Raw genomic sequence first — 17794 nt, 5'->3', positions numbered from 1 at the left:
TGTCCTTCGCAGCCTTTCAACTAAGCCTGGTTGAGATCCTGTTTTCATGAATGTAATCATATTACCCGATTACTTCCTAGGTGCAGGTTAAAGAGATGTTTTTCTTGCCTTCTCCTTATATTCACCAAAGTTCATCGTATACCTCAGAGTCAGGATGACCCCTGTAGTTTATTTTCCTGCCTCCATATTGATTTTACATTGCCTGCTGAGTTGATATGTAGATGAACCGCCATTGTGTTGGCTTACAATACCTAATTTACATGTCAACAGGTGAATAAATATCTCTTGTGTGACAGAACCTGTTTTGTGAACTCTGGCCTGATACAGACTTTAGAAACATATTTTCAGCATGCATGCGTAACTCCTAACATAGTATCTGTACATACATTTCACAATGATATTAATGAACAGTATGATCCCGGCTTTCATTTATGACCTCACATGATGATGATCTTCGGTGAACCAGAATATACATATCGGGATTAGAATATTTTTATAATCCCATTGGCACTGAGAGGTTCATGGGTCATAGTTAGGTTCATGGGTCATATATTTTAGTCATGGGTATTTTTAGTAAAAGTCATGGACAGGTCATGGGCAGTAAACAAAAATTCATGGCCTGTGACCTGTCCATGACTTGTACTATATACCACTGACTAAATCGTGGGTGCTGGGGGGGGGGGGTAGGGGGCAGCCCGGGGGCACCCTGGGTGCTCTGGGGGGGCTCACAGCCTGGGGGTGCCGCGAGTGCTCTGGATGAGCCGTGCAGCAGTGTGTGGCCCGGGACCCTCACCAGTGCTGGAGTGGGCAGTGATGCATGGCCCGGGACCCCTGCTGCTGGTGAGGGGGTGCGACGGCCCAGGACCCCCATTGCTGCTGCGGGCAGGGATGCGGTGGTCCAAGACTGCCTCAGCAGCGGCCGGTACGGCTGACCCTCGGGCTGCCCAAGCTCCTCAGGCAGCCCCGGAGTCAGCCACACTCGCTGCTGCAGAAGTCATGGAGGTCCCGGAAAGTCACGAAATCTGTGACCTTCTTGACAGACTCACAGCCTTAGTCCCATTATAGACTGAGGGTGTTAGGTGTATTAGTGTTTTTTACCTCCATCCACAGACCATAATTCAAAATGGGATTTGGCTTTTTCCACAAAATAAGTTTGATGATACTTTTTAAACTACACTAGTTAAATATTATAAAATGTCTGTAAACAGAAATTTTCTGAAGCTTAAGTAATGTCCATATAATGTTTTGTGATGCTCCAAAAATTGTTCTATAACTTCAAATAGTTATCAGGTGAAAAATATTTCTGATTTATGTAGCAAATAGATGGTTTTCTAATTTAATCAAGCCATAATTTAGGAGAAGAGCTTAAACTGAGAGTTTGAAATTCTTTAAAGATAGTATTTTCTGTACCTCTAGTCACAGTAGTTACTCTACCTTAACAGGATGCCTGATAAAAGAGTAAATGCATTAATGAATAAGCCCACATAAAATAAGCAATAAATTGATTAAAGAGAATAAATGAATAAATCTGCATGCCTGCTTTTATTAGTGAGCATATTAAGTGTCAGATAAAGGAGACACCATATAACAAGACTTTGCATTTAAATAGCCTTCAACAGAGCAAGGAATATGTTACAACTCTTTCCTCCTTTTACAGACTAACCAACAATTTCTGAAAACAGTAACAGAACAGAATATGGAACTAGAACAGCTACGCAAACAACTGAGGTACAAATCAGAGACCCTTTTAAATATACTGTTCTATCTTATATTCCTTCTTGACTCATTACTTTATCATTGGCCTTGTCTTCATTACAAAGCTGTTTCCGATAATTGTCTTTAGCAGTAGTCACAGTTCATCTTTAAATGTAGGTAAGAATAGATTCTGACAGAGCACATTTTCTGCTGATTGTTAAATCCTGCTCAGTGTATACAGTATACCATAGTGTGTGTGTGTATAATATTTTATCACATAGAAGATACTACTTCATATATTCACATAATTTACATATTAATTATATCTAGAGTTAAGCAAATTGCTGCTGTTGTCACCCACTGCACCCATTAATACTGTGTATGTTAAGCTTTAACATAGAGATAATCTTGGGGCTAGCTTTGAACATTTAGAGTCACATCCTCTGAGGTGCTCAATGCTCCCATTCACTTAAGGTGCTGAGCACTCTTTACTCCCATTTAGCAGGATTGAGCCCTAAGGACCAGCCAAATATTTTTATTAGCGTAGCATATTTGCACAAAACCTAGTTGTATGGGCAGTAAATCACATTGCAACTTCTGGGCTTCATGAAGTAGGAGTATTCAAAATACTCTGAACAACTTTAAAGTTTTATTGTATGACTAGGATAATTCTTGTTTGCTTCATGTATGTCATATACCATTGTGAGGTAAAGAGAATTATGTTTCTTAGGTATTATGGAATATAGAAAGGGATGAATCTTAAATTGTTCAGTTTCTGTCAGGGTCTGTTGTTTGTATGAACTCTGTGCTTTGTTCTTACCACCTCTTCCTCCTATTTTTAAGGGTGTTTTTAAGAATTTCAGGGAAATGATTGGATTTCCATGGACCACCCCACAGATTTATTTAGGCTTGTTCTGTTGTGGTACTGAACAGCCTGTTCGGGGTAGCATCTGAAGAAATATTTATGAGTTTGTCTTTTCTGATAAGTCATAGTACTAACATTTTCTTAAGTTATTGGCACAAGAAATTGACACAAGCCATCCAGTCCCACTGCTCTGCCTCCCTGCCAACCCTGCCCCCATATCCAGAAGCCAAAAAGGTGCTGTTTGTACCCCCGAGCTGGAGATGGTGGTGGACAAAAGTTTTATTGAATCTATCCTAAATTCAGTGGAATCCTCTGTTCTACCAAATTAGAATTTTCTTCTTCGAGTGATGGTCCCTGTTGTATTCCACTGAGGGTTATGCGCCATATGCCCAGAGTCAGAGCTTTTAGAAGTAGTAGTGCCTGCTGGTCCTCCTATGCATCTTTGGTCTGCCTCCTGGCTTCAACCGAGGGGATAAAGGGTGGGTTAGACCAGCTGCACCTTTGGTTCCGTCTTGCTGCTGTGTGGTCTGAATCAGAGCTTCTGCTGTTCTCCTGTCCATTGTGACACACTTTCAGGCTCTCTAAAAAGACTGTTTTATTCTTGTTTATAGTTGGCATTTTATTGTTTTTGTAGTAGTTCTTACTATTAGTAGTAGTTTTCTTAGGATTTAAGGACTTTCTGGCACTTCTTTGGTGGTTTTCTGCTTGCCTCCCAGAACCTCGGTACTGGATTATACCGAAGACACTAAGGTTCAAGATCTGTGCTTCCTGCCCTCGCTTGCAATCAGCGATGAGCACCAGTGCTGCTTGGGGGAAACTCACGTCGCATCCAGGTGCAGTATCTGCCTCTCCTTTCCTGCCCATACCTGGAAAGGCCAGGTTCTCCACCTCAAGAAGTGCCTCATCGAGGTCCCCATGACACCGCAGTCAGATCCATGCCAGGGAGCGCCCCCATAAATTGGCCTGAGCAATCAAGGAGTGTGTCTCCTATCCCAGAGCTCCAGTCCAGTTCCTCCAGTACCAGGACTACGGATCCGGTGCCAGGGTTTAGCTGTGAGGCTCAGAAGCATGTGCATGACCATGGCAGTAAGTCTTCCTCAAGACCTAAGAAAGACACTGCATCCTCCTTGAGTTTGAGCCACAGAGATGTGGCGTGTTCCAGGACCTACAAGCACAACAAGAAGTCGCATAAAATGTTGGACCTGCCGGTCCTGGTCGCTGAGCCTCAGTACTGCTGAAAACACGGGAATCACCTGTTCTGAGACAGGCTTCTGTCCTAGTTCTGGCTCTGGTTCTGTCTGTGGAACATGTGCTATGTACACCGGGAAGACTCGAATCAGCTCCTGGACCTTATTAACTGTTTGCCCTAGATAAGGTGAGATCCCTGCATCCTCTGCTGCATTTGCCTCCAAAGAGACTCCACTCCCCTGCTTTAGACTTGCTGCCTTCGGGTCGTGTTCCCGAGCAGTCCCCTGTGACTCTCTCAGTGGCGGTGGCTCCACCATTTGAACAACTATCTGACTTCTCACCGTTGGAAGATTCAGATGGTGCACATGATCCACTGATGTGATGGCAAGAGTATCTGAAGGCTCCACCAGCCCAGTGGCAATATCACCCTTCCCTCAGCACAGGAGACATTGGTACCCAGCTGCATGGGTGGTTGGCCATACTGGGGATCTTGGCCCCAGTATCCACCTTTGGAACCTTCCCAATCTGCCCATGAGGAGTCTGTCTCCTCCTCCTCCCCCCCCCATCTCACCACTCCAGCCTTCGGAACCGGGGTTGGAGGATGGATCGATCAGCCCGATGCCGACGGTACCACCAGATCTGGAGCAGTTTCCCTCCTCGTCACCAGAGGCAGCAGTGTCCTAGACTCCTTTCTCTTTCCTCCCCCGACTACTGCCAGTTCCAGGAGCTGTTAAAGAGGGTGGTTGAGGCCCTCCACATGCCACTGGAGGAGGTGCAGGACAGCCAGCATCAGCCACTGGGCATTCTTAGTGCATCAGTACCAGCCAATCAATGATGCCATTCTCCCTCTGGGCTGCACTGTCTGGCATATCCTGGCAACTTGTGTGTCCACTCCAAAGAGAGCAGAAAAATGGTACTATGTACTGGTGAAGGGTCTGAGTTTATTTTCTCAACCCCCCCACCCAATTTCCTTATCATTTGGGCCATTACTGAGCAGGCCAGACATTAACACCCACGTTCCACTCCAACTGACAAGAAAGGTAAGAGGCTGGACCTTTTGGGTCCTAAGGTCTTTTCATCAGCCAGCCTTCAGTTTTTCATCTCTAATTATCTGGCATTACTTGCAAAGTATGACTTTTTGAATTATGGCGAGTTAGTGGAATTTGCGGACAAGCTTCCCCAGTAGGACCATGACAGTTTCCAGGCTATTTGAGAGGAAGGCAGCATGGTTATACTATCAAGTTCACAATGCTATTTCATCCCCTGCCCCTGTCCCACCTCTGGGACGACTTGCATGATGGTGTCCTCTCCCTGGAGGTGGACTCCCCTCTACAGAGAGGGGCGATAGAGCCTGTGCCCATGACCTTTCAAGGTGCAGGGGTCTACTCCGCCTACTTCTTGGTATCCAAGAAAAAGGGAGGATGAAGACCAATCCTAGATCTCTATAGTCTCAATCACTTCATACGTAAGCCCAAGTTCCGTATGGTCACGCTCACAGCCATCATACCCTCGCTAGAAAGAGGCATGTGGTTTACAGCTCTCAATATGCAAGATGCTTACTTTCACATAGATATTCATCTGACCCACAGACAATTCCTGAGGTTTATAGTGGGCCGTCGGCACTTCCAATGCAGGGTTCTACAGTTCGGACTTACCACCGCTTTCTGGGTCTTCACCAGGGTCTCTGGTGGTGGTGGCCTGTGATGTTATATGATTTAAAATATGATCATGTAGATCATTGTTGCTACCACTGTTATATAATTGCAAAAAATCTTGTATAAAACATGTCATGTAAGGTGTCAATGGAAAAGTTATGTATTGCTGAATGATTATCCTATTTGTATGCATGTATTATTTTTGTCTCTAAAGTTATGAATATTGACTATGTGTTTGCTCCTAAGGTAGTTTACAACTAGTCTAGCCAGCACATTGTGAATGGACTATTCAAGTTGATGGCCCATCAGTGAACACAATGGGCCGTGAAAAAAGCTTATCCCCACCTGATGCGCTTTCCTGTGGATGGTCTAGCCTGAATATGGTAATGGACCCTGCTATGAGTCATTGAAGCATGCAAGGGCATGTGACCAGTTCATGTGACACTGGACTCCATCTTGTGCCTGTACTTTTTCCACTGACTGTACTGAGAGCAAACCCACCATATGGCAGAAAGTATAAAGTCCCCTGGAAACATCTCCATTTTGCCTTTTTCCTGCTCTGATCTCTGTACTATCGACATAGGACATTCTAACCAAGGGACTGAGGAGTTTTCAGTCTTCTGGAAGCAACCAGAGACTTGACTTAAGCCAGCAGTTTTTCATTATTGCTTTTGGATTTAAACCTTATCCAAGAACTTTGCAATTATTGTATGTATTTGATTTCTTTAATCAATTTTAACTCTCACCTCTTTCTTTTCTCTTATAAATAAACTTTAGATATGTTAGATATTAAAGGATTGGCAACAACATGATTATTGGGTAAGATCTGAGTTAATATATTGACCTGGCTATGTGGCTGGCCCTTTTGGGATCAGAAGAACCCTTTGGTTGATGGAATTGGTTTTAAAAAACCATTCATCATTAAGTCTAGTGTCTGGATGGTGAATCCAGGGCTAGGATACCTAAGGATACTGCATTTCTGACTTCTATCAGCCAGCATGGTGAGACAGAAGTTTATTTTTGTTGATGGTTTGGTATATCTTATGGTATATCTTATGGAAGAATAACCATAACCACCGGTTTTGGGATGTCTTTTCCCTATTCTCAGTTGTGACCACTGAGGCACAGTGACACTACTTATCTCCGGTGTCAATGGGTCCTCATCTTCCCTTATCTTGAAAACTGACTGGCTGCTGGCAAAGCAGTCCAGACACGAGGCTCAAGTATTGACTTCTCTTCTGTTTCTACCCCTCTCCTCATAGTGGGTGAGTGTAAACATCAAAAAATTGACATTGGACCCTACACAGTCCCTGGAGTTCATCGGCGCGTGCTTCGATGCAGTCTCCGCACGTGCCTACCTATCACTGGACAGGTTCTTGACCCTGCTAGAACGGATTGCTTCTGTGACCTTCAATCCTTCGGTTCTGTTCGGAACTTGTTCTTCCCTTTTTGGCCACATGTCATTGTGCACATACATCGCTGCCTTCGCTCATCTTTGCTTCTGCTGTCTACGACTGTAGCTACACTGAACTCATTCTCCAGTGCTCCCCTCCATGTCGTTCTCACCTCTCCCCTCCCAACTTAAGTTCTTTTTTCCTTTTCGTGGTATCCTAGAACTTCATGCAGTATGGAGAGCATGAAGCACATTTCTCCCACCCATTTGCTCCTAACATGGTCTCATCATGTCAGTCAACATCACTATAGTTTACTACTGTCAAGGTTCCTTCCCCACTCTGAATGCTAGGGTACAGATGTGGGGACCTGCATGACAACCTCCTAAGCTTACTTTTACCAGCTTAGGTTAAAACTTCCCCAAGATACAAACTATTGTACCTTTTGCCCTTGGACTTTCGCTGCCACCACCAAACGTCTAACCGGTATATTATTAGGAAAGAGTCCATTTGGAAACGTCTTTCCCCCCCAAAATCCTCCCAAAAGTTACCCCCACCCCTTCCTGGGGAAGGTTTGATTAAAAATCCTCACCAATTTGCATAGATGACCACAGACCCAAACCCTTGGATCTTAAGAACAATGAAAAAGCAATCAGACTCCTAAAAGAAGAATTTTAATAGAAGAAAAAGTAAAAAGAATCACCTCTGTAAAATCAGGATGGTAAATCCCTTAGAGGGTAATTGGATTCAAAACAAAGATAATCCCTCTAGGCAAAACCTTAAGTTACAAAAAGACACAAAACAGGAATATCCATTCCATTCAGCACAGCTTATTTTCTCAGCCATTTAAAGAAATCAGAATCTAACGCATATCTAGCTAGATTACTTACTAAGTTCTAAGACTCCATTCCTGTTCTGTCCCCGGCAAAAGCATCACACAGACAGAGAGAGAGAGGCTTTGTTTCTCCCTCCCCCAGCTTTTGAAAGTATCTTGTCTCCTCATTGGTCATTTGGGTCAGGTGCCAGTGAGGTTATCCTAGCTTCTTAACCCTTTACAGGTGAAAGGGTTTTTCCTCTGGCCAGGAGGGATTTTAAAGGTGTTTACCCTTCCCTTTATATTTATGACAACTACATAAACAAACAAGGAGGCATGAGGTCTCCAGCACTTTTTGTGCGGAAGCAGTTCACCTCTGGAAATGGTGCATCGCATATGGTTTCCTGTTGTCAACGACTTATCTCCTGGGGACTCAGAACATGATTGCGGATATTCTCAGCAGAAATTTCATGGCTGACCACGAATGGGAACTACATGACTTTGTGGTCACCAATGTTTTTTACCATTGGGATGCTCTGGTCAGGGATCTCTTTGCTTCTCACACCAACACCAAATGCATCCAGTGCTGTTCTAGGGGTGGCTATGGAGCCTGCTCCCAAGGCAGTGCCTTATTTATCAGCTAGTCGGATCAGTTACCACTCCCCTACCACTCCTGCCCCATGTCCATCGCAAGATTCAACAGTCATTCTGATCGCCCCATTCTGGCCTCACCAGTTCTGGTTTCCTCTTTATCTCCGCATGTCAAAGCATTCTTCTTTTCTACTACTGATGTTTGTTTCTGGAACTGCTTGGTCAAAACAAAAGCAGGATCAGACATCCCAACCCATAGATGCTTCACCTGAGAGCCTACTTTTTGGATGGGCATCTTTGTTAAAACAGGAATGCTCATTGGCAGTGCGAGGTGTCCTCTTGAGTAGCAGGAAGGAATCTACAAGGTGGTCCTACCAAGGGAAATGGAAACTCTCTGCCTCCTGGGCTCAACAGAAATGTCTTGCTCCTGAGGCTGTAGGCATTCCTCTCCTCTTGGACTGTCTCCTGTTCCTAAAGGTGTCAGGGTTCGCTCTCAGCTCCATCAAAGTAGAGGCCATTAGTGCTTCCCCCAGCCCCATGGAGGGGTACTCTGTTTGTTTGCACTTGCCTGTTGACTGTATGATTCTGGAAGGGCCTCATGCAGATATATCCTCCTGTTCAACTCATCACTCCCCAATGGGACCTTAACCTTGTCCTCACAACATTGAAGTTGCCCTTCAAACCTCTGGGCCTCCTGCTCCCTTTCCCTTCTTTCCATGAAGATCGGTTTTCTGATAGCTATTACCTCTGCAAGAAGGGTGGGCAAATTGAGGGCCATGATGGCAGACCCCTCCATTCACCATGTTCCACTGTCAGGCTAACTCCACTCAGAGGATTTTGAAGTGGGTTTTAGGGTGCATTACTCTCTATCAATTATCAGTACTGTCTCCTCTCCTTGGGTAGGAGCCCATTCCACAAGAGCACAAGCATCAACTATGGCCACGCTTCACAACATGCCGCTCATGGACATATGTAGGGTGGCCACGTGGAGTTCAGTATATACCTTCTCTTCCCATTATGCTCTGGCGCACGATTCTGCGACAGATGCCTCATTCAGTTAGGCTATCCTACCTTCCATCATTTGTCCTCACACCCTCTTCCTGACTAGGTACTGCTTGTCAATCACCATCAATGGAATACAATAGAGACCCTCATTCAACAAAGAAGAGGTTACTGTAACTGGTGGTTCTTTGAGATGTGTGGTCCTTATCTGTATTCCAGTCCTGCCTTCTTTCCCATCTGCTGAAGATCTGATTGATTTGCAGTGGAGAAGGAACTGAGGGCGTGGTTGGTCCACCTCGCCTTTTATCATCTTGGTTGAAACCATGAGGCAGAACAAGGATGCATGGGTGGACCACTGGGCACTGCTACCTTTAAAAGCTCTGGCTCTGGGCGCATGGAGCATGCAAATAACCCTCAGTGGAATATGGCTAGGGACCACACTTATTGAAGAATCTCCAGTTACAGATAAGTAACCTCCTCTTGTGAAGGCCAGTTCTACTTATAAGTCTATGAAAAATCAGTTTGCACATGCTCAGTGATACTTCTTAGCTTTTAGCTGCTAAAATCTCCAAAAATTCCATCAGCACTGGGCATGTTTGTCTTTCGCAGTTCCTTGTGCTGACCAGACTACACATATGCCATGCCCCAGCTTAAAACTACAGGGAAGAAAAAAGACTTTCCCTGTAATGGTTGCTTTCAGCTGCTCTGGGTAGGGGCTAGGCATTGGAACTGAGAACAGGGAGCCTGTCTCCCACCTGGCACCCAGGTAATGTGGTAGGAAGCCATCTGATTTAAATGCAGAGGGGACAAAAGCCAGACCTGGGGAGAGGGAAAGGAGTAGGTTAGGACAAGGAGCCTGGAGAGACTGAGAGCCAAGCGGGTTAGGAGGCTGAAACTGGTTGGGCAAGGAAACTGGCACTGGGAGACAGGGGGTAGGAAGGGGAGACAGAGAAGCAGCAGAGTTGTCGGGGTGGAGTGGGACCTGGGACTGGCTGGGCAAAGAGGCTGGGACAAGGACCCAGGGAGGGGGACACAAGCAACTTTAATTCTGGCATTTCCTTACTTTAGAATGTGTGACTTTGCAACCTTAGTGTTTTTTCAGTGTCGTTTATTTGTGTGTAAGGTTCTATGACCAGTGTAAACTTAGCCCAGCACACTGGGTGGGGGCAAAGGAAGAAGGAATCTGTGTTGTTTCCCCTGTCCCAGGTCAGGGTAATAGCAGAGTTGCTTCATTCATTTCCACAGGGGAAAATGGCATAACTGCCATCCTCTGGCCCTGTTCCGGTTTATGTTCCCCTTCCTACACCATCCCAGCCAAACCTATTTACCAAGATGAAGCACGTTGAAATTTTTGAAAACGACTAATGATTTGGGGTGCCCAGTTCAGAACACCTTAAAGGGGGGCCTGATTTTCAGAAGGTCCTGAGCATCTACCTTCTGAAAAACAAACCCCTTTAAAATGTCTCAAGTTGAGTACTCAAAAATTTGAGGAGCCCAAAATCATAACTCACTTTGGAAAATTTTGGCCACTGAGTCATCCACAAACCTGTATTCAACAGTATAATGGCATATGTACCTCCTCTTTGGTGTCCTCAGAATCTCTTCCACATAACAGACAATGGCTGCTGCTGTCTATATGTGAAAAGTTTTGCTGGTATGGTGTAAACGTCATGGCTGTTCTTATAAAGACCTGTTAAGTTGGGTTTTGTTTTTTTTCCACATTCAGCTAACTGTAATTAATTGAGTGATTTCTTTATATTCAGGCAAGCCAAAGTAGATGTGAGAACAGCAACTGCTAAAGTTGATGAAATGACCAAATTGTTAGTGGACCTTCAAGCCCAGATGGAGAGAAAGGTATTGAAAGTTTTAGTGATTATCCTGTTGCAAACATGAAACTTAAATTAACTTAAAATTGTTTGTTTCCATATCATGCATCTCAAGCACAGTTCAGAAAAAATGTCTCAGTAATTGCTATGATTTTCAGGAAGAAGATGTAGTATCTGCTCAGGAGAGAGAGGAAGCGTCAGACAAACGCTTGCAGCAATTGCAATCTAGCATAAAACAATTGGAGACGAGGTAAAGAGATGAATGATGCCATTGAATGTGATTGATGATAATTTTAGAAGTGACATGAAAGCAGAGGTTTTCTTCTAAATATCTGAGTTCCATAATTTTGAGTAATCAAGTTCTCTATTTCTTATGCAGATGATATTTATCCTAGATTACTCATTATATTTTATCTGCTTCATTTCCCTACCCGCTCAGAGTCGCCTCTGGCTTCCTTTTTCTCACCTGAGTAAAGACTAGAGGACCACAAATCACTCGATCTCACTTATGTCGTAGTTTTGCCAGTGACTTACCAGTCTGTCCAAGTTTCACAAATTTTATTTACATTATCTGGAGTGGCACTGCTAAAGCCCCAAACATCAGTTTGAAAGTATTCCCTTGAATTGACCACCTTTGGGATGCATTCAGCCGCCTTCTACATTAAGACAAGTAAAAGCTGTTTCAAGTATCCGTTCGGAACTCTTGAGACTAGTAAGGACACTATAATAGCACACTAAGGTAAACTTTTTTCGGTGGTAAATGTCAGTGATAAAGATTTATTGAATATCTAATAAAGAGGATATGCTTTCAATTATAGCATTACCTGCTAATATACTTGAGGACGTCTAAGGGTTTCCATTACAATGTCTTTTCTCTCCCTTGTCCCTTTTATTGCCAAGGAGATAATTTGGCTGAACAAATTAATTCTGGGCCAAAATTTTGCACTAAATTGTTTTAACCATCAAACGTTTGTCAGATGACTTGATAACTGAATTTTCTTATTGAAGTATTTATAGCTCTTCTGAGGTGATTGTTTTTAACAGATTCACATTTCTTTGTTCCTGCTTCATGAGTGTGACTAGAAGAATCTAGCAAAAAGCCAGTACAAGAGCACTGGCCTACTTGTAACAATAGGGGCTCTTATTGCCTTGAAGTGTTGCACAAGTTGAAGTGCTTTACAGTGGCTTTCAAGAACTTTTGCCTGAACTAGGCATGGTAGTCTCTTCTTATTTGTTTGAAACTGGACCCAAAGTGATCCCCCAGCCATAGTTAATATAATGGTTTTTTTGTGTCCATATATATTTTGTCTTGTAAATATCCAAAAATCAATAACTTGGCTGCTTCAAAAACTACTCTAGGTGTAATCACAAAATGTTGATTACAGTCCATCATTACCATCACCTTTAATGCCTAATCTGAGCCCAACTACATTCCTGAGTATGCATCAAAGTCTGTCTCTCTCCTGTCTTCCCGCATGCCAACCAATAAAGTAAATCATGTTCCAGCAATAAGACTATTTAGAGCTAGTATAAAACTACAAGCCCTTTCTCAGTGCTCATGCAATTCTGTGTGTGCGTACATACACACAAAGCATTGCATCAGCACTGGGAAAAACCTGGTCGTTTTACAGTTGCTCTAGCTCAGTGGTTCCCAAACTTGTTCCACTGCTTGTGCAGGGAAAGCCCCTACCAGGCCGGCCCAGATTGTTTACCTGCCACATCTGTGGGTTCGGCCGATCGCGGCTCCCAGTGGCCGCGGTTCACTGCTCCAGGCCAATGGAAGCTGCTGGAAGCGGCAGCCAGTACATCCCTTGGCCTGCGCCACTTCCAACAGCTTCCATTGGCCTGGAGCAGCGAACTGCGGCCACTGGGAGCCGCAATTGGTTGAACCGGCGGAAGCATCAGGAAAACAAATTGGCCCGGCCTGCCAGGGGCTTTCCCCACACTAGCGGCAGAACAAGTTTGGGAATCACTGCTCTAGCTAGTATTATTGCTTGAACATGATTGACATTGATTGACATAAGGGAGTGCAGGAGACAAAAGGTTATATGTTATGTAAAAATGTATAATGCTGTTTGTTTAAGGTGTACCCATTCCTTTTGTTTAATATGTGGTGCTAGAACCATTTGGTAGTGGTATAACAAACTGACTTGCCTTGGCAAAGATTATGATTTAAGGTGGGTAGTAAGTATCAAAAGAATTGAAAAAAACAAATGGCAAATTATAGCACAAGCCTGCAACCCAGTATAGGTATCTCTGAATAGCAGTACCCTTCTCATTTTAATTATATGCAAAATGTTCAAAGTTAACTCCTTTCATTCTATTTCTGTCTGGGACAGTGATGGAAGATTAGGATGACATATTTAAAAAATGAGACTACCAGAGAATTTAAACATCATAATTTACAAGTAAATTTGTACTCTCTATATATGAGAACAACTAGTTTGCAAGAGTGAAAGTGTTTTTAGCAAGTTGCAAGTTCTACCAATGAGATCTGAGTGTTCGGACTTTCTAGATTATGTGTAGCTGTACAAGACTCTGAACAGTTGAGAACAGAAAGGACTGCTCTAGAAAAACAAACTAGAGAGCTACAGGCAAAGTGTGCAGATCTAGAAGAGGAAAAATATGATGCTATAGTAAAAGTCCGAGACAGCATGCAACTCTTAGAAGAAGCTAACCTACAAAAAAATCAGGTAAGACAAGGCATCAAGACACATTCTTTACTGCATCATTGAATACTGGAAGTTACTACGGGCCTGTTCTCATGACAAAAATTTATCCAGGGGGCTCAGTTACAACGCAATTGCCTCCTGACCCTATTGCAACATGGTTTATTTTTACTGTGTAAAGGACCTAACTGTGATGTAACTATTCTAAAGCCTGTTTTGTGTAGTAGACAGTCCAAAGCTTTAGCAAGGCACCCATTCCACTATCATGTTAACACGCTCAAAAATGTGGAATTGAGACAGGCCCCAGTTTTTCTAACTAGATAATGTATGGAAAGGAAATCCAAAAAAAGAGTGAAGAATTTTAACAGATATACAAAAGGGAAATGAAAGTACAAGAACTGAAATAAATGGAAGCAGCAAAAGAAAAGTCGGGAAACTGAGCAAAGAATGCTGGAGATAAAGATTTGAAAGTATTTATCTCTTCTGTGTTTTACAGGTCTATTTTAGGTATGCAAATTGTCACCAGGACCTTAGTTGTTGCCAGAAAACTTGTTTCTTGTATTCTGAGCATGGGTTATTCCTCATTGTCCCCCAGTTAAAAGTTTCTGAGAATCTTCTTGCTACTTTGTATGAGTTCCACCATTTTTCTTCCTTATAACCCCTCGTGGTCAACACTGAAGTGTTTGTTTGTTGTGCTAAGATTTTATCTAAAGGGACATCCTTTGAGTAGTTGTCTCAAGTTGCAGTGGGGGAGGTTTAGGTTGGATATTAGGAAAAAGTATTTTACTAGGAGGGTGGTGAACCACTGGAATGGGTTACCTAGGGAGGTGGTGGAATCTCCTTCATTAGAGGTTTTTAAGGTCAGGCTTGACAAAGCCTTGGCTGGGATGATTTATTTGGGGATTAGATCCTGCTTTGAGCAGGGGGTCAGACTAGATGACCTCCTGAGGTCCCTTCCAACCCTGATATTCTATTATTCTGTTCTCACATATCAACTGGTTGCATTGAACTGGCTTGCAGAAAGCATATTTGCTGCAAAGTAACAGTCACCCATTCTCATGTCCAAGTTTATTGCCTTCCTGACATGCTTGAGTTCAGATAACCAATAGAATGAAAAGTTCAACACAGTTACCTAACTTTTTTGTATCGAACAGTGGTATTCTGATGCCATTTTGCAAGCTATCATTTCTTTTTCTGTTTACTAAAGATTGTCATCACTGACATTTTTTTTTAATGAAAGAACACACTATTTTTATTAAAGGTAATTGTAGTTACAGTATTTCATATTTTTTTTCTAGGCCCTGCTCCGAGAGAAGCAAAAAGAAGGGGAGATAGAAAATATGAAAGAAGCAATTTCTCAGCTTGTACAAGATGCTGCTGCAAGAACTAAAAAGGAAGTATGTTATCCTCTTACAGCCCACTCGTCTGCATAATTTCCAGTGCTAGTTGAATTAGTGTAGTTTGAATAAACATTTTTTTTATTTACTTCTTAAAACACTGTATAGCAAATTCACGATAATTTCAGCAGTGTATCAGTCTGTTCTTCAATGAGTATGTAGTAGTGTGGATCCCAGTGTAGGTGGACATGCACCCAGTATGTGAGAGAGCAAATTTTTTTATTTGCAGTGTCCATCAGGGCCACACATGTGCCCTGTGCCATCTTATGCTCCCATGTGAGGGAATAAAGGGTGGTGCAGATTTCTCAATTCCCTCTTACTGCTTGTGGTAGCAAGACGGAACCTGGTGAGTGTCCAGTCCACTAATTCTTAGCTCAGACTAAACTTCTACACGTGTTCAAGAAAATCTTCCGAACTATTTATCTTCTCTGTTGACTACAATGAACTGTCTCCATCCATCTGAACAGAACTCTACCACTAGATCACCCCTTCTCACGCCCATACATAGACCTCTCTGTACTGAGCTCATTAGCTCATGGTGAACTCAAAACCTGCATGCTTTAAGTCCTGTCTATCCTGCGATGGACTAATCCCCTTGAAAGATGGGCACATCAGCTGTGTCTTCTGTTAGAGGGAATCTCGAGCAGATTATGAGTCTGTTTATCATTCTCTGTGAGAACACTTAAGTCATGGGATGTGAGGCTAAAGCTCCATCTTCTGGAACAGTCCATGAAGGTCTCATTACACACTAAGGATACAATCTCCAGAGTGCTGCTGGCAGACAAGCTAGCTTCACCCAGTGCCCCACCTAATAGACAAGCAACACTGAAGAAGGCAGTGCTAAGGTAAGAGCCAGCACCCACACCGCTGATGTCAAAGTCTGGCCACGTCAAACACAAAAGCATACTCAAAGCAGAGCTCAGAGTCCTATAATGACAGACATTACTGGCTTGCCCTACCACTGGCTCAGGGCTCAGCTACCACCAGATCCTCAGGAATGGCACTGGTTGAACCAATATTCAGCAAGATAGCTATATTTCTAAAGCCTTCACGTTCCTCTTAGGGGTACTGGGGCCTATCATTTCAAGCCCTGAGAAACAGATGTCCAGCCCTCTTGAGAAAGGTGATGTTGTCATTTGCCCTTCTCCCCGCAAGCATCCGTGGCCAAGACCATCTTCACCACCATACCAGGAAGAGCTGGATCCAGGGACAGAGTTGCACCAAATGCCCTGTTTTCATTGCCAAAGGACTTTCATCTTCATTACCAGATGAAGCAGTATTCTTTGGACCGGATGATTTAAGTGTTGCAGGAGCTCCTTGTGGGGATTACTGAGACTCTGGATATCAAGACCTTGGCTGTATCAGAGGAATCCTACAAGCTGTTTGACAGCTTGTCAGCTTCTGGTCTAGCCAGGATCTTCCTCCCCATAAATGCTCAACCCTGCCAGTGCCCAGAGGCAGACACTGGCCATGATAACACCCATTGCAAAATTAGTCAAGAAGGGGTGGGATTTGAGTACTACTACGCTTCCCCAATTCAGGCTTCTTAGTAGTGTCAGTGAGACACAAAAAAAAGTTGAAGTAAAGTAAGAGGACTCACAAGGACCCCCAAAAGTTTTAGTCTTAGCCTACTGCAGCTACAAGTAGCTTACTTCCAGACCTTACTCGCCAAATATCACTTCTAACATGGGACGGGTGACATGCTTCCTGACAAAGCTCCTGCATGAAAGCAGTGAGGAACTTAAACATAATTAAGCAAGGTCAACTAGTGACCAAGACAGCCCTACAGGTCATGGTGGGCACTTCTGATGCAGCGACCAGGTGTGTGACAGCCATCGTGACAATTGCCATTCATCATGGCTTCAGGCACAGGGCATCCCAAGAAAGGTATAAGTCACAATCGAGGACTTGCCATTACTGGCAGAGACTGCTTGCTGTGGGTTCAGGAGAGTCTCATACAAAGCAGGAAGCCTTCTATCAACAAGACTTATTTCTTGAAATGGAAAAGATTTTTCCATGGTTACATCAACACTGCAAAAAAACAAAACAAAAAAAACCTAACCAAACCTGCGGCAGCATGTCTCATAACCCACGTCTACAGAGTTGAGCTTGCAGGGTTCTCACAGGGTGAGAATGACAAGTGGGTGGACATTCCAACTCATGCTCTTAAACCTGGTAAGGGAGTGGGTCTCAGAGCCCAGGTTCCACTCCAAGCAGGAGCAACTACCCGGTATTTTATTTATTTATTTATTTATTTATTCCTCCCCAGAGTAGACTTACCCTGTATGGGTGGCTCAAAGCAATGTCAACCTAATGGAGGCCCCAATACTGAAGATCCTTGACTATATGCCATTCCTGAAACATGTGGGACTAGCATTTAACTCTCTGAAGTTTCACTTGGTGGCAATATTGGTGTGTTGCACTTGAGTACTTTTGTACTCTGTCTTCTTATATATAAAGGTATCAGAATTCCTCAAGAGTCTCCTTTATACCTGTCCTCTCCTGGGATCTTAATGTTGTCCTAAAACTCCTGAACTCTCCCTTTGAACCACTATAGAAGTGCTCACCTTACCATCAAGACTATCTTTCTTGTGGCCATCACTTCAACTTAGTGAGCTCCAAGCCCTTATGGCTGAACCAGCTTTCCATCAAGACAAGGTAGTGCTGAAATCCATATCCAAAGTTCATCTGTAAGTGGTCT

General features: G+C 43.5%; 1 protein-coding gene across 4 annotated transcripts in view; it reads left to right on the top strand.

The window, feature by feature from the left end:
* Positions 1-17794, top strand: part of SCLT1 (sodium channel and clathrin linker 1) — a 137167-nt gene that overhangs the window by 29854 nt on the left and 89519 nt on the right. For all 4 annotated transcript variants that reach the window (XM_073341115.2, XM_073341118.2, XM_073341116.2 and 1 more), the window contains 5 exons: positions 1658-1728; positions 10965-11055; positions 11186-11277; positions 13543-13720; positions 14995-15093. In XM_073341115.2, the coding sequence (XP_073197216.1) occupies positions 1658-1728; positions 10965-11055; positions 11186-11277; positions 13543-13720; positions 14995-15093 (531 nt within the window). The remainder of the gene's footprint in view (positions 1-1657; positions 1729-10964; positions 11056-11185; positions 11278-13542; positions 13721-14994; positions 15094-17794) is intronic.

The sequence above is a fragment of the Lepidochelys kempii genome, chromosome 4 (genome assembly GCF_965140285.1).
Source record: "Lepidochelys kempii isolate rLepKem1 chromosome 4, rLepKem1.hap1, whole genome shotgun sequence".
NCBI classification, from domain to species: Eukaryota; Metazoa; Chordata; order Testudines; family Cheloniidae; genus Lepidochelys; species Lepidochelys kempii.
This window is presented reverse-complemented; position numbering and strand designations above follow the sequence as displayed.